The 26365-nt window shown below is 39.4% G+C and overlaps 1 protein-coding gene across 4 annotated transcripts in view; it reads right to left on the bottom strand.

Moving 5' to 3' along the window:
• LOC128312561 (uncharacterized) overlaps positions 1-26365 on the bottom strand; it is a 276328-nt gene that overhangs the window by 86591 nt on the left and 163372 nt on the right. For 2 of the 4 annotated variants that reach the window (XR_008292001.1, XR_008292002.1), the window contains exons 3-4: positions 20507-20634; positions 13094-13258 (exon numbers count right to left, since the gene is read on the bottom strand). The exons of 1 other annotated variant lie outside the window; for it this stretch is intronic. Coding sequence is in view for 1 of the 3 variants with exons in the window: in XM_053206889.1 (XP_053062864.1) it covers positions 2445-3149 (705 nt within the window). In the remaining 2 variants the exon portion in view is untranslated. Of the gene's footprint in view, positions 1-361; positions 3727-13093; positions 14219-20506; positions 20635-26365 lie in introns of those variants that run through there. One more of the 4 variants, XM_053206889.1, reaches the window with a different exon arrangement.

The raw sequence follows: 26365 nt of genomic DNA, 5'->3' as shown, positions 1-26365 counted from the left end.
TAAAATGAATTATGTAATGAGTTTCTTCATTACTGCAGATTGATGGCTTCCTTATTGTCTGGTTGGCTGAGAATGGCTTCCTAAAAAGTTTGAGACAAGGCACCAAATGATGGAAATAATTTACTTCTTAAGACAAATCATTAAAGTGTCATGTAAGTGTAATGTGTGTGTGTGTGCGCAGATACCTATTTACACATGCTTCCTGGTGAATCAGTCCAACTCCTTAAAAAGTATTTTCGAATTAATAAGAATTACTCAAGGAACGATTATGCAGAGATACAAAATCCGTGAAAAAAAATTTTTGTGGCTCATATTACTATCCAAGAGTACATTTTGCACCTATATGTTTGGTCAGCTATCGTTTGTCAGTTCCACGAAAATCAAGAGTCACCGGTGTGTGGGGGGCGGGTGGGGCTTTGTTCTACTCCAAGCTGTATGTTTGGTACCTGGGAAGAGCCTCAGTAACACAGTAGATGCAGAGAGCTATATGAATAAATGAAAGTATATGTTTATCAAGGAAAGGAAGCAAATGCGGCTAGTTAGTAGAGTCTTTGCTTCTGCTACTTGTCAAGAGAAGATAAGTAGTATTTATAATGGCACTCCTCCACAACCAACCTGTGTTCTCTTGACTTTAGTCTGCATCTCAATTGTTTGAAGATCTTTCATTTGTGAAGTGACCTAGTTCTTGACTCTTAAAGGGTCTGAGCCCAAAGCAGTCTCGCCACTGGGTTGATGTACGTGTCCATCCTATTTACCATTAGGCTGGAAATATTAGAAGGACTCCCAGAGGGCGTCCTCATACTTTTCCCAGCACCCATTATGTGGTGGAAATCCAATTTCCCCTCTATAATCAGAGGTAATAGCTAGTCAACACAAGAACCACCTTGTGGTACTTATTGGTCCAGTGACACAAGGAGCCACAATGGCCAGGTGGCAGTCTTAATTTCCAATTAATGCAACTATCATGTATCCTGCAGTGGAACCATTTTTTCTTGCAACTGAGCCCAAATATACAGGATAAAAAGCAAAAATGTTATGAGCTAGGCACGATATAATAGGGTGACACTCCCTACATCTAACCTTTGGCTTCCGGACCCATGAGATCTAGCTCTGAGAGAAACGGTTCCAAATACCAGTTGCTTGTTCAGAGCATATACTGTGTCTTGTAGAACAGCACCACAGCCTTGCACAAACTACGTATTCAATAGATCTGTTCATCATTTTATTTAGCTGAGGTGTTTTTACCTAACAAGGGCAGGATAGTATCAATTAATCCCATGGTTGTGAGCTAGATTATCTCTTCTATTTCTTTATAAAACAAGCTCTTTATTCAGAACAATTGTTGTGTGAGACACTGCTGGTGGTGAATAAGGCATTCAGTTATTCTCTGGGTCATGACGCCGGCTGATTCTTTATGGTCAAGGTAAGCAATCCCATATCAAGAATAAACAACTCTTGAAGTGACACACACTTTCTCTCTTCATGAAGGAAACCTGTTTTTCCCTTTATCTAATAGGAGCAACTTGCCCTCAGGTGGCTGAAACACAAGGTGCTTTATTGAGGTCTCAGCTTTGTCTCTGCTCTTTGCAGATTGGGAATCGGTAGTGGCGTTAACCATTTCAACCTTGGTGAGGGAAAGTCAATGGATTTAAATTTATATATAATTTCTCTCTCTTTCACTAAAACCACATTGCTCCTGAGCCCATGAGGAAGCACCAGGCAAGGAGCCTTAACAGGCATCACACAACATTGCATCAGGTTATCCTTAACAATTTACAGCCATTTTTACAATTGACCTGCGGCATCTTTTGAGGAACATTAATTTCCTCACGCAAATCTCCTCATAATCTGGCCATTTGAAGTCCATTCTTATGTTTTTTCATCAAACTTTCTTGTCATCAATGTTATAATTTTGCCCTATTTCACACTGTATGTCTTTTTGCTCTTTAGTGTATCTTATAATTGTTGGCTTTTATATTTTTCAAATGGCTCTAAGCATTTCTCTGCTTTATCTAGTGAGTTTAACTTGTTAACAACTACTATGTTTATTGTCATACTAAGATTTGGTGATGTCATTCATATTTTCATTTAACAATATTTACCTTCTATTTGTTATTTCTTCATTTATATTTTCTATCAGATAAATCAACTTACGTGCTACTGATTTAAAAGTTATACATTGGGCGCCTAGGTAGCTCAGTCAGTTAAGTGTCCGACTTTGGCTCAAATCATGATCTCATGATTTGTGAGTTCGAGTCCTGGAGCCTGCTTCAGATTCTGTGCCTCCCTCTCTGTCTCTTCCCCTCCCCTCGTGCTCTGCCTGTCTCTCTCAAAAATAAATAAACATGGGGGGGGGGTGCGAGAAGCCAAGATGGCAGAACAGTACGGAAGCTTTTTGTGTGTTTCATGTCCATGAAACACAGCCAGACCAACACTAACCCATCCTACACACCTAGAAAACTGATTGGAGGATTAACACAACAATCTGCACAACCTGAACCACAGAATTCAGCAGGTGCGGCACAAAGAGGTGAACTTGGGGAGTGAGAAGCTGTGGAAGTTAGGGAACTGCTTTTGTGGGTAGAGGATGGAGACTGGGGAGGGGGGAAGAATGCGGGAAAAGCACCCCTCCGCAAAAGCAGCTGGAGAGAAAGTAGAAAATTGGAAACAGGTACAGGGACTAAACTAAAAAGGGACAAAGGAGAAAGGAGAAAGGAGAAAGGAGAGGGTTTAAATGCCATTAAGACTGTAAACAAGGGGAACGCAAAGGCTGCAACTCCGCAGCTCCATACCTGGCGGTGCTCTGGTGGGAAGGGTGAATCCCCAGGAACAGAGTGGGGTCCGGGAGGTTCTGGAGCCACACAGGGAAAAGCGGTTCCACTGCTGGAAGGACATTTGGTGGAGACGGTTAAAGCCACCTGGTCCCAGGAGACCCCAGAAAACGGCCACCTTTGCTGGTGCTGGAACAAGGTCCTTAAGGCTGAAGCCTGGTGCCAGATGTGTGTTGTGATTTTCCATAATCCCTGAAACGCTGCAGCTACACCGTCTCGCGAACTTTTTCTGGGGCGGGTGGCACCTGGCCGCAGTCGCAGGGCACCGGCAGCAGCAGGGTCAGCAAGCGTTCCTGGGTGGGGCCGACACTCCGCCATTGCTCATTCGGCCAGTGCTTGGGGAGACCCTCCCCGCAGAGGGGCGGAGCGGGTCAAAGCGGCGGTCCTTCAGAAATAAGGGGCGGGGGAAACAGTCCCATCTGAGACAAAACTCAGGAGAGAGGTACTGCCTGGGGCCTGGTCCCGGAGACTGAAAAAGCGGGGAGTGGACTAGAGCTGAAGACAGAGGACGGGTGCGCAATTGCTGATCCAGAAGAACAGAATGGGTAGCTGGGTGTTTTTTGTTTTTTGTTTTTTACCGCTCCCGAGCATGCGCATAGGCACCTACAAGCCCCGCAACAATCCACCCCAGTAGGAGAGCGGCGCCATCTAGTGGAGAGTGGAGCTGTTACTCTGAGCCCCACTCAACTGGGCCAACTTCCCTCTTCAGGAACAGGTCTCGCCGCCTGCTTAATTTATGGACTATAAAGAGCTATATAGACTGATTCGTAGGGGAAAATGAAGCAATTTCAGTCCTACTTCAATCTGTTAGCAGGTTCCTCTATTCAACTTTCTTTCTTTTGTTTCTTTATTCTTTCTCTCTTTTACAATTCTTTTCTTTTTCTCTTTATTCTTTCTGAATACAGAAAAAGAAAAAAATTCATTTTTATTTTAAATTTTATTAAAAGTATCTTTATTTTTTGTTACTATATTTTTTACTTTTGTGTAAATTTTTTCAAGTTCTACTTTATTTCCATCATTTTATTTTAGTTTACTTCAGTGTATTCACCTTTTCAAATTTTCAATTTCCTTTTTGTCTTTCTTTTTCTTTTTTCTCTTTTTGTTTCTTTTCTTTTTCTTGAATGCAGAAAGAGAAAAACTTAATTTTTACTTTCAATTTCTATTAAAATATTTTTAATTAATTTTTAATACTATATTTTTTTGCTTTTAGGTAAGTTTTTTCAAATTCTATTTTACTTCCATCATTTTATTTGTCTAATACAGTGTATTCACTCTTCCGAATTTTGAAACGATTTCTTTTTCTTTTTTTTTCTTTTTTATCTTTTATCTCTTTGTTTCTTTTCTTTCTTCTTAAATACAGAAAAGGAAAACATTCATATTTATTTTTAATTTTTATTAAAAATATTTTTCTTTAATTTTTTCTACTATATTCTTTACTTTTGTGTATATTTTTTCAACTTCTATTTTACCCCCATCATCTCATTATAGTCTACTTCAGTGTATTCATTTTTTCAAATTCTCAAACAATTTCCTTTTTTTCCTCCCCCTCTCTTTTTTTTCTCTAATCTGTCAAACCACTTTCAACACCCAGACCAAAACACACCTAAGATCTAGCATCATCTATTCGATTTGTGTGCGTGTGTTTTTAATTTTAATATTTTTTTAATTTTAATATTTTTTTAATTTCAATTTTTCTGACTCATTAATTCCTTTTCTCCCTTCAAAATGACAAAATGAAGGAATTTACCCCAAAAGAAAGAGCGTGAAAAAACGACAGCCAGGGATGTAACCAACACAGATATAAGCAAGATGTCTGAACCAGTATTTAGAATCATGATAATAAGAATACTAGCTGGAGTCGACAATAGATTAGAATCCCTTTCTGCAGAGATAAAAGAAGTAAAAGATAGCCAGAATGAAATTAAAAATGCTATAACTGAGCTGAAATCATGGATGGATGCAGCAGCGGCAAGGATGGACGAAGCAGAAATGAGATTCAGCGATATAGAGAACAAACTTATAGAGAATAACGAAGCAGAAAAAATGAGGGAGATTAAGGCAAAAGAGTACGATTTAAGAATTAGAGAAATCAGTGATTCATTAAAAAGGAACAACATCAGAATCATAGGGGTCCCAGAAGAGGAAGAAAGAGAAACAGGGGTAGGAGGGTTATGTGAGCAAATCATAGCAGAAAATTTTTCCTAACCTGGAGAAAGACACAGACATCAAAATCCAGGAAGCACAGAGGACCCCCATTAGATTCAACAAAAACTGACCATCAACAAGGTATATCATAGTCAAGTTCACAAAATACTCAGGCAAGGAGAGAATCATGAAAGCAGCAAGGGAAAAAAAGTCCCTAACATACAAGGGAAGACAGATGAGGTTCGCAGCAGACCTAGCCACAGAAACTTGGCAGGCCAGAAAGAAGTGGCAGGATATATTCAGTGTGCTGAATCAGAAAAATATGCAGCCAAGAAGTCTTTATCCAGCAAGGCTGTCGTTCAGAATAGAAGGAGAGATAAAGAGTTTCCCAGACAAACAAAAATTAAAGGAGTTTGTGACCACTAAACCAGCCCTGCAAGAAATTTTAAGGGGGACTTTCTGAGGGGAGAAAAGATGAAAAAAAAAATATATATATATGTGTGTGTGTGTGTGTGTGTGTGTGTGTGTATACACACATACACACACACACACACACACACACACACATATACATATGGAAAGTAACGAAAGATTAGAAAGGACAAGAGAACACCACCAGAAACTCCAACTCTACAAGCATCATAATGGCAATAAATTCATATCTTTCAGTACTCACTCTAAACGTCAATGGACTCAATGCTCCAATCTAAAGACATGGTAACAGACTGGATAAGAAAATAAGATCCATGTATATGCTGTTTACAAGAGACCCACTTTAGACCTAAAGACACCTTCAGATTGAAAATAAGGGTATGGAGAACCATCTAGCATGCTAATGGTCAATAAAAGAAAGCTGGAGTAGCCATACTTATTTCAGACAATCTTGACTTTAAAATAAAGACTGTATCAAGAGATGCAGAAGGGCATTCATTATATCATAATCAAAGGGTCTATAGACCAAGAAGACCTAACAATTGTAAACATTTATGTGCCAAATGTGGATGCACCCAAATATGTAAATCAATTAATCACAAACATAAAGAAACTCATCGATAGTAATACCATAATAGTAGGAGACTTCAACACCCCACTGACAACAATGAACAGATCATCTAATCAAAAAATCAACAAGGAAACAATGGCTTTGAATGACACACTGGACCACATGGACTTAACAGAAATATTCAGAACACTTCATCCTAAAGCAGAATATACATTCTTCTCCAGTGCACATGGAACATTCTCCAGAATAGACCATATACTGGGACACAAATCAGCCCTATGTAAGTACAAAAAGATAGAGATCACACCATGCATATTTTCAGACCACAGCGCTATGAAACCTGAAATCAACCACAAGAAAAAATTTGGAAAGGTAACAGATACTTGGAGACTGAAGAACATCCTACTAAAGAATGAATGGGCTAACCAAGCAGTTAAAGAGGAAATTAAAAAATAGATGGAAGTCAATGAAAACAATAGCATCACAACCCAAAACCTCTGGGACACAGCAAAGGCAATCATAAGAGGAAAGTATATAGCAATCCAGGCCTTCCTAAAGAAGGAAGAAAGATCTCAGGTACACAACCTAACCTTATGCCTTAAAGAGCTGGAAAAAGAACAGCAAATAAAACCCAAAGCCAGCAGAAGACAGAAAATAATAAAGATTAGAGCAGAAATTAATGCTATCCAGACCAAAAAAACAGTAGCACAGATCAATAAAACAAGAAGCTGGTTTTTTGAAAGAATTAACAAAATTGATAAGCCACTAGCCAGTTTGATCAAAAAGAAAAAGGAAAGGAACCAAATAAATAAAATCAAGAATGAAAGAGGAGAGATCACAACCATTATGAGCAATTATATATTATGAATATTATGAGCAATTATATGCCAATAAAATGGGTAATCTGGAAGAAATGGACAAATTCCTGGAAACATATACACTACCAAAACTAAAACAGGAAGAAATAGAAAATTTGAACAGTCCCATAACCAGTAAGGAAATCGAATTAGTAATCAAAAACCTGCCAAAAAACAAGAGTCCAGGGCCAGATGGCTTTCCAGGGGAATTCTACCAAACATTTAAGGAAGAGTTAACACCTGTTCTCTTGAAACTGTTCCAAAGAATAGAAATGGAAGGAAAACTTCCAAACTCTTTCTACGAAGACAGCATTATCTTGATTCCAAAACTGGACAGAGATCACACTAAAAAGGAGAACCATAGACAAATTTCTCTGATGAACATCGACGCAGAAATCCTCAACAAGATATTAGCCAACTGGATCCAACAATACATTAAAAAAATTATTCACCACGACCAAGCGAGATTTATACCTGGGATGTAGGGCTGGTTCAACATCCGCAAGTGAATTAATGTGATTCATCACATCAGTAAAAGAAAGGGCAAGAACCATATGACCCTCTCAATAGTTACAGAGAAAGCATTTGACAAAATACAGCATTCTTTCTTGATGAAAACTCTCAAGAAAGTAGGGATAGAAGGATCATACCTTGAGATCATAAAAGCCATATATGAATGACCCAATGCTAATATCATCCTCAATGGGGAAAAACTGAGAGGTTTCCTCCAAGGTCAGGAACAAGACAGGGATGTCCACTTTTGCCACTGTTTTTCAACATAGTATTGGAAGTCTTAGCCTCTGCAGTCAGACAACACAAAGAAATAAAAGGCATCCAAATGGGCCAGGAGGAGGTCCAACTTTCACTTTTCGCAAATGACATGATACTCTATGGAAAACCCAAAAGATTCCACCAGAATTGATTCATGAATTCAGCAAAGTTGCAGGATACAAAATCAATGCACAGAAATCAGTTGCATTCCTATACACCAACAATGAAGTGACACAAAGAGAAATCAAGGAATCGATCCCATTTACAGTTGCACAAAAAAACCATAAAATACCTAGGAATAAATCTAACCAAAAGGTGAAAAATCTATACACTTAAAACTATAGAGAGCTTATGAAAGAAATTGAAGACGACAAAAAAAAAATGGAAAAAGATTCCACCCTCCTGGATAGGAAGAACAAATATTGTTAAAATGTCAATACTACCCAAAGCAATCTACATATTCAATGCAATCCCTATGAAATTAACACCAGCACTCTTCACAGACCTAGAACAAATAATCCTAAAATTTGTATGGAACCAGAAAAGACCCCGAATAGCCAAAGAGATTTTGAAAAAGAAAACCAAAGCAGGAGGCATCACAATCCCAGACTGCAAGCTATACTACAAAGCTGTCATCATCAAGACAGTATGGTACTGGCAAAGAGCAGACACTCAGATCAATGGAACAGAACAGAGAACCCAGAAATGGATCCACAAACATATGGGCAACTAATCTTTGACAAAGCAGGAAAGAATATCCAATGGAATAAAGACAGTCTCTTCAGCAAGTGGTGCTGGGAAAACTGGACAGCGACATGCAGAAGAACGAACCTGGACCACTTTCTTACACCAGACACAAAAATAAACTCAAAATGGATGAAAGACCTCAATGTAAGACAGGAAGCCATCAAAATCCTTGAGGGGAAACCAGGCAAAATCCTCTTTGATCTTGGCCACAGCACTTCTTACTCAACACATCTCCAGAGGCAAAGGAAACAAAAGCAAAAATGTACTACTGGGACCTCATCAAAATAAAGTCTTCTGCACAGTGAAGGAAACAATCAGCAAAACTAAAAGGCAACTGACAGAATGGGAGAAGATATTTGCAAATGACAGATCAGATAAAGGGTTAGTATCCAACATCTATAAAGAACTTATCAAACTCAACACCCAAAAAACAAATAATCCAGTGAAGAAATGGGCAAAAGACATGAATAGACACTTCTCCGAAGAAGACATCCAGATGGCCAACTGACACATGAAAAAATGCTCAACATCACTCATCATCAGGGAACTAGAAATCAAAACCACAATGAGATACCACCTGACACCTGTCAGAATTGGTAACATGAACAACTCAGGCAACAACAGATGTTGGCGAGGATGTGGAAAAAGAGGATCTCTTTTGCATTGTTGGTGGCAATGCAAGCTGGTGCAGCCACTCTGGAAAACAGTATGGAGGTTCCTCAAAAAACTAAAAATAGAACTACCTTACGACCCAGCAATTGCACTACTAGGCATTTATCCATGGGATACAGGTGTGCTGTTTTGAAGGGACCCATGCATCTCCATGTTTATAGCAGCACTATCAACAATAGCCAAAGTATGGAAAGAGCCCAAATGTCCCTTGATGGATGAATGGATAAAGAAGATGTAGTATGTATATATACAATGGAGTATCACTCGGCAATCAAAAAGAATGAAATCTTGCCATTTGCAACTACGTGGATGGAACTGGAGGGTATTATACTAAGTGAAATTAGTCAGTTAGAGAAAGACAAAAATCATATGACGTCACTCATATGAGGACTTTAAGAGACAAAACAGATGAACATAAGGGCAGAGAAATAAAAATAATATAAAAAACAGGGAGGGGGACAAAACAGAAGAGACTCATAAATATGGAGAACAAACTGAGGGTTCCTGGAGGGATTGTGGGAGGGGGATGGGGTAAATGGGTAAGGGGCATTAAGGAATCTCCTCCTGAAATCATTGTTTCACTATATGCTAAATAATTTGGATGTAAATTTTAAAAAATAAAAATAAAATTAAAAAAATAAACATAAAAAAATAATAAAAGTCACATATTATATTTTAGTTCTGACAGTTGTAGCTTAACTTAAAACCTATCAGTGAGTTGACTGATTTTTTTTTTTGGAGTTATCAGTATCTTTATCTTTTCTCTAATAAGGCAAGTCCTTAGAAGGCTTCATGTTTCTTTCTTTATATATACCTTTCATGTCACTTCTTAAGAGAACTCCTTGGCCTGGTTTTCTAGTAATTAATAATTATCCAGCTATATTCACTCTATCATGCCACTCCAAACAAACTTACTTATGGTTCGTCAGCTTGGAGTAATATTATAGTAACTGCAGGGGGTGGTATGCACAGAGCAAATCTTAATGAGGGCTGATAGTGGACGTCTATCGATGTATTTCCAAATTATTGAGAAAAAGTTTTGGTGAACAGGTTTTAGTGGGACTTTGTATAACTGTCCCAACCTGGCTGTCTGATAAGGCATTAAGAACATTCAATGCCACCAAACAATTCATGGTTATTTGACATCCTACAAAGGTATATTTACAAACTTAGCAAAATTGGGAGACAAATGGTTAACCAGCTGCATGAAAGTTTGACTTCCCATGATACTGACATGGTTACCGTATGAGTTTTATTAACATACACGAGTCCCTGAAGTCTTTTGATTCTGGATCAGATTAATAGAATTATTAACACCAGAAACCCGAAAAACAATTCCCTCTATAGCAAAGATGACTGGTGTGAACTTGCTTACATACAATGTAAGTGACAATGTTGCTCTTTATCTGATGCTTTCTGTCACAAGTCAGATCAGTGCCGGTTAGCATTTTGTATGAGCAGTAACTGTGAGTGAATTGATGCTATTTCAAGGGTTCGGAATACATTTTCCAGTTCTTTTTTTACTTTCTTAACTGAACCTTGACAGTATGAGGTTTTTAAAGAGCGGTATTAGCAATGATTAAGCAGAACAATCTAGTAAACTGGCCTGCTGCAGCTGTCTGCACATGAAACTGGATGTAACTGTCATCAGGGATTGAACAGTAATGTACGTTTTGTTAAGTGTGTGTGTGTGTGTGTGTGTGTGTGTGTGTGTGTGCGCGCGCGCGCACGCATGCACATGCACGTAATTTCAACCTGGAACCAGAAAGTTTGATAAGGTAAATAAAACATTGTACTTTTAAAAAGGAAAATATTTACTGAAGATGGAAATAAACTAACATTCTCCAGCTTACCTTGAATCAAGGATCAAGGAATAAAGATTCAATAATACGAGGAAAAAAAAGTCCTTATGGAGGTTAAATTGTTTTCTTATCAATAGATGACCAAATACATTTTTTTTCCTCATTAGATCAATACATATGGCTAGAACACTTTAAGAAGGGCACCTGGGAGGCTCAGTTGGTTAAGCATCCGACTTCAGCTCAGGTCATGATCTTGCGATCCGTGAGTTCGAGCCCCGCGTTGGGTTCTGGGCTGACAACTCAAAGCCTGGAGCCTGCTTCAGATTCTGTGTCTCCCTCTCTCCCTGCTCGTGCTCTGGCTCTCTCTCAAAAATAAATAAACATTTAAAAAATGTTGCATTAGAACTACCCTATGACCCAGCAATTGCGCTGATTTTTACCCAAAGGATACAAAAATACTGATTCAATGGAGCACATGAGCCCTGATGTTTACAGCGACATTATGAACAATAGCCAAATTATGGAAAAGGGTCAAATGTGTATTGACTGATGAATGGATGAAGATGTGAGATATATATATATACACACACACACACATATATATTCATATATAATGAAATATTTCTCAGCCATCAAAAAGAATGAAACCTCACCATTTGCAATAACATGGCTAGAGCTACAGTGTATTATGCCAAGCAAAATAAGTTATTCAGAGGACAACAAATACCAATATGATTTCACTCAAATGTACAATTTAAGAAACAAAAAAAGAACATGGGGAAAACAAACAAACAAACAAAAAAGACAGAGAGAAAGAAAGAGAAAGAGTTAGGCAAACATAAGAGACTCTTACCGTAACTATAGGGAATAAACTGAGGGATGCTGGAGGGGAGGTGGGTGGGGGATGGGCTAAATGGGTGATGGTTATTAAGGATGAGCACTGGGTATTATATGGAAGTGATGAATCGCTAAATTCTACTCCTGAAACTAATATTATCTTTATGTTAACTAACTAGAACTTAAATAAAAATCTGAAACATTAAAAAAAAAAGTTCTGTTACTTTGGGCTCTTAGCAATTCAAAATGGAAGCAAGAACAGTACCTCCCAGAGCTGTTGAGAAAAGTGATTGGTCATATTTTAAACACAAAAGCACATTCCTCTGTTATGTTAGTTGTAAGTTTTTGTGGGGGTAGAATTTGTGTCTTCTTCTCACAGTGCCTCTCTCTACCTTGCACTGTGTGCTACACAAAACAGTTATTCAATCCATGTCTCTTGACTGGTTGACACGACTGTAGGAAGGTCCTTTTTTTTCTCTATAGTCTATATTACATGAGAGATCTGGAGCCAAAGATACTTACAAATCTTCATATCCCCATAACTTCACATCTAGCTTGAATCACATCATGAATTAATAAAAGCTTCTGAGTCTCACATAGCAATAGATACTAAAGACTTTCTAATTAGAGTAATATTTATAAAGTTCCCCAGTGAGTATGGTGTTGCAATAGACATAAAACAGAATTCATCAAAGTGACTCTTGGTTCTTTGAGGATAATATTTTAACACAACATGCTTTAACTCACCAAACAACAACTAACGAAACCAAGATAACTCTGTAAATTATGCTTGGAAGGTACCTCTCTGTTGTTACTGTTGCAAATTCTTTAGAGTTACAAATTCGCTTTCAAAAATCTCTGAAAGGATGACACTGCTTCTGTAAGCCTACTCTGTGACCCCTGTATCTTCCATCTCTGCTTAAATTAATATTCTGGAGTGGGGAGGGGTTGTCCCTTGGGAAGGAGAAAACAGCAGTGATGCTTTCTGATGGTACAAGGGTGACCTCAGAAAATGAAATGAGTCACCTGCTTATGCAGTCCCATGAGTGGCTGCAGCAAAGGGGTAAAATGTGAGGTAAAGGGTAATCCTATTCTCCTGCCCTCAGGAAGCCTTCTGCCTGCTGGGTCTAGATCCTTAATGTGTCCCGTGGAACAGTTGGGTTGGCACAAGTGTAACTGACTATGTGGGGCTTTAGCACAACTGGCATTAAAGTTAATACATGTCAATAATATTGGAATTAAATATACTATTTAAAATTCAACATCATGTACCGTAAAAAAGCCAGGGTTATTTCTGCCTTGTAGACAGGACCCGATGCCTTCCGATCTTACCGCTGGCTGCCATCACAGACACACAGCATTCTGCTGCTGTGTTTGGATTTAACTCGTTTCTTATTCTCCAGGCTACATATTTAAAAAATTACTTACTCAGACATTTTTCTTTTCAAAAATTAGGTTCCATGCTCTCTCAGTCTCGCCCAATTCCAGCTTATAGAGTTTTGTAAATTTCTCATGTCTGCACCTCACTTCATATCCCTCCTCCTGTCTGGAATGTCATTCTTTCTTTCCTTTCTCTTCCCCTTTGTCAGGCTCCTGCCCACATAGTAAAATATTGCAACACTGTTAGCAAGGACACTGCTGGAACTTTCCCTCTCTTTTCGCTTTCTCCCCATCAAGCTGCATTCTCTACAAAATACATTCTTGCCTTCCCTAGGATTCCCAAGGCAAACACCCTTAACTGAATTTACCATAATCTTCTTACAGGAAAGCCCTGTTTGTTTTTAAGGTTTTTTTTTTTTAAACTTTTATATAGAAAGAGATGGAATCATGATTATATAGAAATTCCCTAGAGAAATGTAATGTCCTACACATATTTTCAAAGTAGAAATTATTGAACTGAATTGCTCTGTCCAACCTGGGATTCGGATGCATTTTACCCACCCCTGTGAAGTTCCTCAAGGGTGTAGACCTTAATGTAGCATCTTTTGAAGAAATACAGTTTAGACTAAGGACAGAAAACTCTGGATCGAGATACACTTTCAGTGGGAATTCAACACCATTTTCTGTTATGTCTGGGACCTTTGGCAGGTTATTTAGTCACTGTATACCCCCTTCCAGGTTATTCTTTACAGTGAGCTGTCCTGAGTACTAAATAACACAATGCACAAGAAGTAGTACAAATACCACAAGATGAAGTTATTAGTTACCAGCTAGTTAATAGTCATTATCGTTTAACTGATTAGCACTGTAAATACTCCTCAAAAATTTTACCAGAAACTTTCATGTATTTTTTTTACTTTATATCATTTAATCAATGCATAATGCATTAACTGGGCTAATATATTGAGAAAATATTACTGTTGGGGCACGTGGGTGGCTCAGTCAGCTAAGCATCTAAGCGTCCAACCCTTGATTTCAGCTCAGGTCATGATCTCATGGTTCATGAGATGGAACCCGGCATCGGGTTCTGTGCTGACAGTGCAGAGTCTGCTTGGGATTCTTTCTCTCTCTCCCTCTCTCTCTTTCTGTCCCTCCCCCCAATAAATAAATAAATAAATAAATAAATAAATAAATAGGCATTTTTTTTTTAAAGCTTATTGCTAGCTGTTGCAGGGCTAGGTTACACAAAAGAAAATTTGAAAAGGACACCTGAGACATAGACAAATTAGAATTAAAAAAAAAAAAGGAGGTGCACCTGGGTGGCTCAGTCGGTTGAGCATCCAACTGCAGCTTGGGTCATGATCTTTGGTTTGTGGGTTCGAGCCCTGTGTCAGGCTCTCTGCTGGAGCCTGGAGCCTGCTTCAGATTCTGTGTCTCCCTCTCTCTCTGCCCCTCCCCCACTCACGTTCTGTCTCTCTCTCTCTCTGTCTCTCAAAAATGAATAGATGTTAAAAAAAAAAAGAGGCCACAGGTGAGATGTGCATTATGTTCACACTGTGATAAGTGTGGCAGGATGTAAAAATATTGTCATGAAGCTCACAGGTGTCTACTTGTGCAATCTTTTTAAAAAATTTTTTCACATTTATTTATTTTTGAGAGACAGAGTGAGACAAAGTGAGAATGGGGGAGAGGCAGAGAGAGAGAGGGAGAGGGAGACACAGGATCCGAAGCAGGCTCCAGGCTCTGAGCTGTCAGCACGGAGCCCGACGCAGGGCTCGAACTCACAGACCGTGAGATCGAGAGTTGAAGTCGGACGCTCAACCGACTGAGCCACCCAGGCGCCCCTACTTGTGCAACCTTTAGGTGCTCTGGTATATGCATCACATAAAAGTGGATCGAATGAAGAGCTGGAATTAGCCAAGTTAAATAAAAGTTTCTGCCAAGTTTATGGCAAAACATACATTTTAGCCAGACAGGGGCAAAAGAGGAAGGAAGTAAATTGTTTCTGAGACAAGAACATTTGTGAAGTGATCTGAATGGAAACCACGGATGAAATTACCCAGAAACACACAAAGCAACTTGCTTCTATTTACAGCTAGAAACAATTGTGTTCACAGTTTGGTCTCTCCGAACGTTTGCTGAATTACATAGAGGAGGCAGCTGCAGTGCACTGGCCTCGGGAGACAATGGATACAGAGAAGGCAGGCAGGGATAGAAACAATCAACGCGATTACAGGAAGGTCAAAGATTTGTGTCCAGAAAAATGGGAGCCACAAGCTTTTGCCTAAAAATAGTGGGAACCTCCTATTAGTATCTATGCCTCCTATGTAATTTCTAGAAAATATCCTATAATGAAAGTCAAAGGAGAATTCAGAACTGGGAAAGACTGGAGTAATGAGAGGCTAGAAACATCTAAGAAATATGCAAGGAGTGGCAACATAAAAGGTGAGGGAACCAGGGACGCAGTACACCTTGTTCCAGAGATATAGAGTCTCTTCTGTTTCACACCTGCTCCCAAATCACACCGGATTCACCCCAATCCTTCCTTCATACTGATGCCAACAGTGCTCTCAACTTCCTTTCTTTTTGCATTGCCTTCTGTGCATTTCTGTGAAAAGCTAATAGGCCACCCTTTAGCTCTAGGAAAAGCTTTCCAATGATAGTTTTCAATGGTTTAAAACCACTCGATTTTGGGGCACCTGGGTGGCTCAGTCACTTGAGTGTCCGACTCTTGATTTTGGTTCAGGTCATGATCTCAGAGTTCTTGAGATCATGCTGACAGCTCAGAGCCTGCTTGGAATTCTCTCTCTCTCTCTCTCTCTCTCTGCCCCTCCCCTACTCTCTCTCTCCCTCAAAATAAATAAACATTAAAAAAATAAAGCCAAAAGATCTTGCTAATCTAAAATCTCAGCTTATAACAAGTTACTTTGAATGTGATCATAAATAAAAATAATGTTAAGCGTGTACCTTCAGTTTGCAAAAGTTTACGTGGACCAAAGATAGCAAAATTCTTAAGAATAAATCCCACGTGTCTGGGTGGCTCAGTCAGTTAAGCATCTGACTCTTGGTTTTGGCTCAGGTCACGATCTCATGGTTAGTGAGTTCAAACCCCAAGTTGGGCTCTGCACTGATGGTGCAGAGCCTGCTTGGGATTCTCTCTCTCCCTCTCTCTGACCTGTCTTTGCTCTCTCTCTCAAAATAAATAAACTTTAAAAAAATAAAAAGAATAAATCCCATGCATGTTATATTGGTCTGTCTCTAGCGTATTCAGCGCAGCACCCGATAATCTTTAGTGAATCTATTGCAAATGCTAAGAGAGAAAGGAATGAAAGTACTTCTGGGTATTTGTACAACTTTGTTTTTGATCAATATGTAGTAGACAAAACGTTTAGGGGGATTTTCTACAAATTTCATAAAGAATTTATCATGATTTATATTTTCATTGAATTATGCAGTAACATGGACTTGAAAGGATAGGACTTAGGAATGTCTACCTAATCTTGAGCAAGGTACTTAACTCTTCATAGTATATTATTTATGCATGAATAGAAATAATTTTTTATATGTGGGTCACAGCTCTGTTATGAGGACAGAATAAGCTCATATTGTAGGGACATTACAAATTGGAAAGTACACCATTTCTAACCAGAAATGGGTAGATTCTAGATATATTTAAAAAATACAGCCAAGAGTAGATCTTTGAAGAAAAAGCAAGGGTCAGAGTGCCAAGATTTAGGACAAAAAGCCTGGAAGGACGAGTTACCGCATACTGAAAGGGGTAAGACAATGAAAGGATTAGGTTTAGGAGTTTGGATTTGTATATATAAATTTAAAAGGACTCCATATCCTCCCAAGAGGAGATATAGAGTGAACAGTTGGAAATATGTGTCAGGAGGTCAGGGGAGGGGCAGGAGGGAGGTAAAACATATGGGAGACATTGGTTTACAGAATGCATTTTATTTATTTATTTTTAAATGTTTATTCTTGAGGGAGGGAGGGGCAGAGAGAGGGAGACACAGAATCTGAAGCAGGTTCCAGGCTCTGAGCTGGCAGCGCAGAGCCCAGTGTGGGGCTTGAACTCACGGACCATGAGATCATGACCTGAACCAAAGTCAGACACTTAACCTACTGAGCCACCCAGGCGCCCCTATCGATTGCATTTTAAAGCATTGAGACTGGATGTGGTCACCACGTGAGTGAGGGTGGGTAACGGGAAACCATCAGAAACCCAAACACTGAAACGCCGTGGTGTTTGAACATTGAGAATAGATGAGAAACCTGCAAGGCCAGATCAGTGGGATAAAAATTAGGAGAGTAGGATGTCCTGGAAGCCACGTGAAGAGAGTCTTTTGAGGTGGGCAAGGCATACTGTTTAGATCTATCATATACTGATAAATCACGTATGGTGAAGGAGGGACATTGATCATTGGATTAACAGCATGGGTGCTATGGTGACCATGAAATGAGCCATTTGGTGGAAGGAGAAAGAAGGAGAGTAATTGGAATATAATGAACAAAAGAGAAGAGTTGGAGAGACCAACCACCATAACCCTACAACCCTTTCATGGAGTTTGGTGTCAGGGATGGGGTGGGTGAGGGGACAACACAAATGGTGACTCAGGGAAACTGAAGGGACCCTATAAAAAAAATAAGCCACTTTTTTTCCTTTGCTTTTTTTCCTGCTTCTGTTCTTGCTAGGACCTGCACCCCTGCCTTACACATATACATATAGTAGATGGCCTCCTTGTAAAGGTCAAGGAGTTAATGATTTCTCTGGAGTCCGCCAGCACCACAGATGATATCTAAGGAGTGACAGGGTGGGCTCATCATAAACCTTCTCTGGGACCACTGAGTCTAAACACTTTGAGACCAAGACTTCTGGCTCCAGGGCATAAGTGACATATGGAGGACACCAGAGCACTCGTCCTTGACTGAGCAGTTCCTGGATTCCAGAAAGGACACATGCACCTGACCACAACTGTCATTAAAACCCCAGACCCCCAAAGCAAAGACGACACTCACGATCCTTTCCTTCGAGTCTCCCACAAACTCCGTCTGTGTCTGTACTCTCTCTTCACCTTCAGTAAGTTCTGCCCTCACCTCACGTTTGATTTCTATCCTGTGTGAAGCCAAGAACCCTCTTGGCTTAGTCCTGCGGGACCCCCTCTGGGTCCTTGGACCCAGCCCATCAGCATCAATGGGACAAGGCCTGAAGTGACTGTGGTATTTTTGTTTATTTTTAATGGAAGATATTGCAGTATATTCTTTTTTTTTAAGTTTATTTATTTATTTATTTATTTATTTATTTATTTATTTGAGAGAGAGAGAGAGAGAGAGAGAGAGAGAGAGAGAGAGATGGCGTAAGTCTGGGAGGGAGAGAGGCAGAATGCCAAGCAGGTTCCCCACTGCCAGCTGTGCAGAGCCTGATGTGGGGCTCAAACTCAGGAGCCTTGAGATCATGATCTGAGCCAAAATCAAGAGTCAGGCATTTAACCCACTGTGCCATCCAGGCGCCCTGCAGTATGGTCTTACGTTGATAGCAGTGATCCAGCAGGGGAAGAAACTTTAGTAATGCAAAGAGAGAAAAGGATGAGTAGCTGAAGTCAAGACCTTGAGTAGGGGATGCATTACAGTTTAAAAGTATAAAATTGGGGCGCCTGGGTGGCTCTGTTGGTTAAGTGTCTGACTTCCGCTCCAGTCGTGATCTCACATTTCTTGAGTTCAAGCCTCACATCAGGCTCTGTGCTGACAGCTCGGAGCCTGGAGCCTGCTTCATATTCCATGTCTCCCTCTCTCTCTGCCCCTTCCTGGCTCACTCTCTCTTTCTCTCTCTCTCTCTCTGTCTCTCAAAATAAATGTTCAAAAAAATTTAAAAAATAAAATAAAATAAAGGGGTGGGTGTAGGAGCGCCTGGGTGGCTCAATGGGTTAAGCTTCTGATTCTTGGTTTCAGCTCAGATCATGATCTTGTGAGTTCGAGCTCCACGGCAGGCTCTGTGCTGACAGTGTGGAGCCTGTGTGGGATTCTCTCTCTCTGCCTCTTCCCCACTCGCACTGTCCCTGTGTCTCCCAAAATAATAAAAACTTTAAAGAAATTTAAAGAAAATAAAGGGTGGGTGTAATTTGCTGCAACACAGAGCATCAAGGACCAACCGCATGCTACAGGTTTCACCCTGGGTATAAAGCTTCATTTCAGTCTCTTCCTTTGGAAAACCACAGGTAAAGGAGTAAAGGTAGCAACCTATGTGAACTGCACAGGTACTCGATTAATACCACCTTTTGTACTATTTTCATTATTTGTGGCAAAGGTTTTGCCTGTCACTTCCACTCAGACCACCTGGCCCTTGTCAGTGTCAGCTGTGACTGTTTATTGGCTGAAAGTCAACAAACAAAGCCTTGATTCATTGCTCAGCTTGTCTTCTCCTTCTGGCATGTATTTCAGGAGTGGCATTTCATCTTCATGACTTTGCCACAAATACATAAGGAAGACCTTTTGGTTCTCTTCTGCATTTCACAGTAAATTAGTTCTCAGGCCCCTCAGTGGATCAAGACCCACAGAACGGGGTCTGGATCATTTAACTCTAAGCCTGTGAAGGGGTGAAGGACTTACAGGTTTAAAGGATTCTTAACTCCTGATTCTAGCACTTTGTGGAAACGCTGTGCATGTGGGATATTCCTCAGGCCCGCAGAACCTGGCTCTCTGCCTCTCCACCTCATATGAGAAGCCCTCGCTCAGAGCCAGATAATTCATATTCTGGGTGAGTTTCCAAGCCTCCTTGAGAAGTGTGCACCACTAGGGTGCTCATGTTTGGGTTTGGAAGCAGCGCAGAAATGCTAGCTTCATTAATATCAGGAAGCACAGAGCGAGGAGCCAAGTTTGTTATAAAAAAGATAACAGAAAAAAAAATCCAACAACCACTAAGCGATATTCTGGCAACACAAAGTGATGTTTGGAAAAATGATAGTTGTATTAGGCTAGGGAAAAATAAAATAGAGATGAATACTAGCAAAGAAAAAATTCTTTTTTCCTTAAACTCTGTGGCTCATTTGGAACAGAGGTAGTTAACTTCTTCAACTTGGCATTTAAACCTTCTTTATATAATTGAAGGTTAATTTATTATTTGTAGAATTATGGAGCCATCTACCATTTGCCAGTGAAGTGATCTAAAATCTGGTTTTAGTCACTTCAATTCAAAACTCATCCCTTATTGTGCACCCAAAAATAATATAACACTGTATGTTAACTAACTGGAATTAAAATAAAATAAAGAAACTCATCCCTTAGTATTAACTCTTCCACAGGTAATATGAAACCATTCAACCTTCCATATTGTGAAGATATGCTTTATGTGCAATGTTGATGAACATTTAAAGTGTATGTATCACTTAATTCCCTATGTTGTATTAGAAATTAACTAACACAGGTGCAAAAAGTAAGGATATCTAAAAACTCACTTCTTACCAAATAGCATAGTAGTCGAGAGTGGGCAGTGCGGGGGCAAACATCTGAGTTAGAACTCCAGCTCTGATCCATGACTTACATGCTCTGGGTTTCCAGCAGGTTACTTCACTTGTCTTTGCCTCAGTTTTCTAAAGTACAAAATGAGACAAATAATTGCTCCTACTTCATAGAATCACTATGAAGGATGAAAAGAGGTAACATGCATAAAGCAATTAAATACTCCCTGCACACAGAAAGTGCTCAGTAAGCATTAGCTGGCTTTTCAAAATAGTTTTTATTGCTATTTGTTATTGCTATTTGTTACCATTATTATTATTACTACTTGATTATGCATCCCCAGGAACACCAACCACATTCTGGCAGGCTTGAGGACCAAATAAAATATGGCAGAGAATCTTGGTGATGGAAAGGTGCTCACAATATCAGCCAGATCACATGGAAACCTGGCATACAATGGGTACACTGATTTATGTTGGAGGGAGACGTCAGGATTTATAGCCAAATCGTGACTCTCGGGGGCAAATCATCACTGACATGGCAGCAAATTGTCCTTGGGGTGCCCTTCTCTGGGTTGTTCCCCTCTGCCTCATAGCATCCTATAAAATAAGTGGGGGGGGGGGGGTCTGGGAACAGGTGGCTCTAAAGGTCACTAGAGAAACCGTAGACAGAATAAGCTTTTAATCCAAGAAAAATTATGAGAAAATATAGAATCAAAACATTATCAACAATATTGACTTATTTTTAAATACAGAATATAGTGTGAAATATAATACAGAGGACTGAATTAAACATGTATATTTTAACAAATAAAATGACCACTCATGGAAATACCCAACAGGTCAAGAAATAGAACAATGCCAGCATCCCAATATTAGCCACCACCCTGCTGTGGGCTCTGCCCAATCACAGCGCCACAGCTTTGAGGGAGACCCTTATCCTCACCTTGGTCATAACCATTTCATATTTTTCTTCTGTATGGTTTTACCAATTAGGTATGCAATGCTAATCAGTATTGATTAGGCTTGCCTATTTTTGAGCTGTTTATGAATAACTCATGCCATTTGTCTTGTTTTGTTTCTTGATACTTTTGTTCAACGTTATGTTTATTTGTGTCCAGGTTGTTTGTTTGGTTGTTTGATTAGTTAGTTGTTGAGTTTTGGGTTGTTCTTTTTGTTTTGTTTTGTTTTGTTTTTTTTAGGGAAAGGGCTAGAGTATACAAAGCTGACAGAATATTTATGTTATATGCAGTTTGGTGCATATATGGGAGATTTTGTTTAGAATATGCATAAAGGGATAGAGCTGTTATGCCATAGAATGTTTATATTGGGCATTATTAGATAATGCAAATAGTTTTCCAAAGTAATTTTACCAAATATGAACAAATGCTGCATCATAGTTTCACTGGTCCACATCTTCAATATCATGATCTGTATTACACTTTGTAATTTTACATGATCTATTGAGACACTTACAGTATCTTTTTGTGGTTTTAGTTTGTACTTATTAAGTTAACTGTTTTGCTCGCCTTTTTGGTGAAATGCCTACCCAATTATTTTGTCTACCCAATTACTGTTGTGTTATCTGACCATTTTTAAAAAATTGATTTGTAAGAGTTCTTTGTGTGGTTTGGAAACCAGTTCATCAATTATATGTGTTGCAAATATCGCCTGGCAGTCAGTAGCACATCTTTGTGCTCTATTCATGCTGTTGAAACAGAGAAGCTGTTAAACTTAATGGGGTTGATGTTATCAATTCATTATTTTATGGTTTGTTCTATTTATGTCCTGTCTTATGTAAGAAATCCACAATGTCATAAAAGCATTTCCAGCATTAACCTCTAAAAGATTTATAATTTTGGTGTCAACATTTTCACTCTGTGCTGTTAGTTTTTCACAATTTATTATGAAGAATTTCAATTATAGAACAAAACTGAAATAACTTTACAATGAGCGCCTGTATGCCTTCAATTTAGATTCTAACTTAACCTATTGTTATATGTTTTATCAAGCGCTTATCCATACAGCTATTTACCCTTGTATAATCTATTAATCATCCTTTCTTCATACATTTCAAAGGAAACTGTAGACAGCCAGAGACCTCCCAATAGGTAATCCGCATGCATATTATTAACTAGTGTTCAATACTTCCTTATAGTTTTTCTTTACATGTGAAATTTACTAAAATGAAGTGAACCAATCTGATGTATACATTGACTTTTGAAAAATATATACACCTCTGAAATGCAAACTATTATCAACATATAAAATATTACCACAAAAATATAAAATTTCCTCACATTCCTTTCCAATCAATCCCTGTGCCTCAGCTCTCACAAATAAAGTACTGCTCTTCTATTTTTCACGTACAATAGTTTTGCCTGTCCTAGAGCCATACTTAAAAGAAATTAAACAATACACGATACACGATTATGTATCATTCAGCAAATCTTTTTTAAGTTTCATTTACACTGTTGTGTACATCAGTTTATTCCTTCATTGCACTGACTAGCACTGCCCTGTGACCATGCCACACATGACTATTTCTGGTACCGTTAATCAATTTGTGTGGAGTTTAAATTACATGTGATATCAATTTCCTAATACCTAAGGAAACCACTTCACATTTCTTCTTTCATTCAACTTTATTTTACTTTCATGTTTGAAAGATATTCTTTGTGGGTGTAGAAGTGTAATACAATCTTTTTTTTTTTTTTGAGAGAGAGAGAGAGAGCACGCATGCATGAATGGGGGAGTGAAAGAGAGGAGAGAGAGAGAGAGACAGAGACAGAGAGAGAGAGAGAGAGACAGAGACAGAGAGAGAGACAGAAACCCAAGCAGGCTCCACGCTGTCACCACAGAGCCCCACCCAGGGCTCGAACTCACAAACCTTGAGATCATGACCTGAACCAAAATCAAGAGTTGGATGCCTAACCAAATGAACCACCCAGGTGTCCCCCTCTGCTTTTTCTTAATTCTTCAAAGATTCTGTTCTTTTCTGGGTTTCATAGTATCTTACAAAAAGTCTCTTATAAGTGTTATCTTTGTTCCTCTGTATATAACATCATTTTTTTTCTCTGCATATTTTAAGATTTCTTCATCATTTGTTTTGAAAAATAGATTATGTGATTTGACATATTTTTTTTTCATATTTCTCTTCCTGGGCTTCTCTAAGCTTTTTGCATCTATAGGTTTATAGATTGCATTGTATTGGCCAAATGTTGGCCATGATTTCTTCAAATATCTCTCAGTCCCTCCCTTTTCTCTGAAACACACACACACCTTCCTTGTCTTCTTACCACATTTTCATATTCTCCAGTTTCTTTTGTTCCCCTATACTGTATGCTTCATAATTTTTTTCTGACCCTTTTTCCATATCATCTTTTTTACTATCAGCAGGTTCTATTCAGCTGTTAATCCTTCCACTGAGTATTGAATTTTGGGTTGTTTTGCATTTTTTACTTTAATTTCTAGAAGTTCTAATTTTTCAAATATACTTAGTTATCTTTTAAAGTTCTCTATTTTACTCAAGCTTTTATTTTTCCCTCCATACACAATATGGAGGGAAAATATACTCAAGCTTTTATTTTTCCCTCCATACACAATAACCTAGTTGTTGCATAATCTATTTGAAGTCCAATATCTTCAGTCCTGATTAGTCTAAATATTATTTTTTCTTTATTATTTCTACAGGTTTTCCCTCACTGTGCCTCATTAATGCCTTCTTAACTTGATTTTTAAAAAAAATTTTCTCTCCATGTTGTTCTTTTAAAATATGCAGGTGGAGATTTGCCAAGTCTAGGATGAAAGATTCTTCCTTTGTAGTAGGTTTGAATTTCTTTCTGTCAGGCTCATGGAGGCACTGATAGTCTAGAACCACTTAGAGCAAGTTCCTTTGTAGGGTTCCCTGGACCACAGAGAGACAGTGCATAAGGAAGATGTAAATTCCTGTCAGAACTGGATCTTTGCCACAACCACTTGGGGTCAAGTTTTTCCCTTGTTCTACTCTGCTCACATAGAATCAAGGTATGGTAAATGGCGTTGCTATCCTGACCACACTGTATCACAACTCATCATTTCCATTCACGATGATGGCATCCTACTACAAGTAAGAGATTCATTCTTTGACCACAGGGGAGTGCTGGTATATCTTGCAGACAGGGTGGAGATGCTGAGGACGTGGCCATGGACAACTCTGAAAACAACCTTCCATCAATGATGAATGGAAGTTGGTGGAAAATACTGGTTACCTTGTCCTTCTAAGGACAGTTCTGCAGTGTCTCCCAAGGCTCCCCAGGGAGACTGAGCCACAGTTATTCTGAGCAGTAATCAGTTGCTTTACACAACTGACATTGACCCTCTTCCCTTTCTGGGCTCACAGCCTCACTCTCTGGGATCACTTCCTGTCAGTTTGGTTTCCCAGGAAACAAACCCTGAGGTTCTGAGATGTTATATACAGAAGACTTACTGGAGAGTACTTTCTCCATATGTGAAGACAGAAGAAGCAGGATTGGGCAGAGATAAAAGTTGAACCTAATATAATTGCACCTGAAGCCCCAAGTGACCCCACAGGGAGGGAGCTCCAGAGTTAAATGCCTTCAGACATTTCCCACACTGAGACAAAGAGGGCAGTTCTGCGTACCCCTGGCAGAGACCGTTCACTGAGTGTGGGCTGCTGCCAGGGAGGGGATGACCTCCCATGAGAAGCTCTCTTCAGCGGAGTGTAGGTCCTGAATAGGGACTCACCTGAGAGCCAGCTGCAGCCTACACTCCTCGGTATAATGGAATGAGTATGTCATTCCTGAAGGGGGAATATAGACTGCCTAATACAGTGCCCACTACACCTACCAATAAACCACTTGCACTCAAATCTAGCTCTAACGTCAGCTTCTGTGGAAACCCAATGTATGGTTCAAAGCAACCATTTCCCTGCTGCCCCCTGTGGTGGGTGAGGTGTAAATGTAGATATAATTCACCTCTACTCTGACAGAGTTGACTTTGGGATCTCAGATTAATGCAAAGCATTGACACCTCTTTTTGAGCAGACAGACCATGGTCCCACCATCTCTGAGATCCACAAATAACCTCAAGCTTAAAGGGCTGTGGTCATCAGGTCCCCCGGCTATTACGCTCCTTCATTTCCTCTTAGATGTTGGCCAAGAAGCACCTTACTTTCTAATTAGCAATTTGCTGTTTCTAAGGAGTTTATAGGTAATTTCATTGATAGTTTGATTTGAACACCCCGACTTGACATTACTGTCAAGAATTTCTGATGAAAAAATTCTAGTGGCACCTAAGTGGCTCAGTTGGTTAAGTGTCCAACTCTTGATTTCAGCTCAGGTCATGATCTCACAGTTTGTGAGTTCGAGCCCCGCATCGAGCTCTAGGCTGGCAGTGCGGAGCCTGCTTGGGATTCTCTCTCTCTCTCTCTCTCTCTCTCTCTCTCTGCCCTTCCCCTGCTTGCACTCTTTCTCAAAATAAATAATAAACTAAAAATTTTTTTAAATCATAAATGAAGGATTTCTGGTAGTCAGTCAATAGTAAAATGAGCCATTTGGTCTTGAAAAATGCTGCACACCATTCGGTTCTTTGTAAAGCAGATCTTTACCACAAGGAGAAGGAGAGGGAGAGGGAGAGGGAGAGGGAGAGGGAGAGGGAGAGGGAGAAGAAGAAGAAGAAGAAGAAGAAGAAGAAGAAGAAGAAGAAGAAGAAGGAGGAGGAGGAGGATAAAGAGGAGGAGAAGGAGGAGGACTTTCTTGACTCCATGTCAAGAAAAGGAAAGATATATACCCTTATCTTTTTATACTACCAGGAATAAATGTCTGGCTGTCTGAGGAAAGGACTGTATAAGGGCAAGCTGTGT

The sequence above is a fragment of the Acinonyx jubatus genome, chromosome D2 (assembly GCF_027475565.1).
Source record: "Acinonyx jubatus isolate Ajub_Pintada_27869175 chromosome D2, VMU_Ajub_asm_v1.0, whole genome shotgun sequence".
In the NCBI taxonomy this organism is placed as follows: Eukaryota; Metazoa; Chordata; class Mammalia; order Carnivora; family Felidae; genus Acinonyx; species Acinonyx jubatus.
This window is presented reverse-complemented; position numbering and strand designations above follow the sequence as displayed.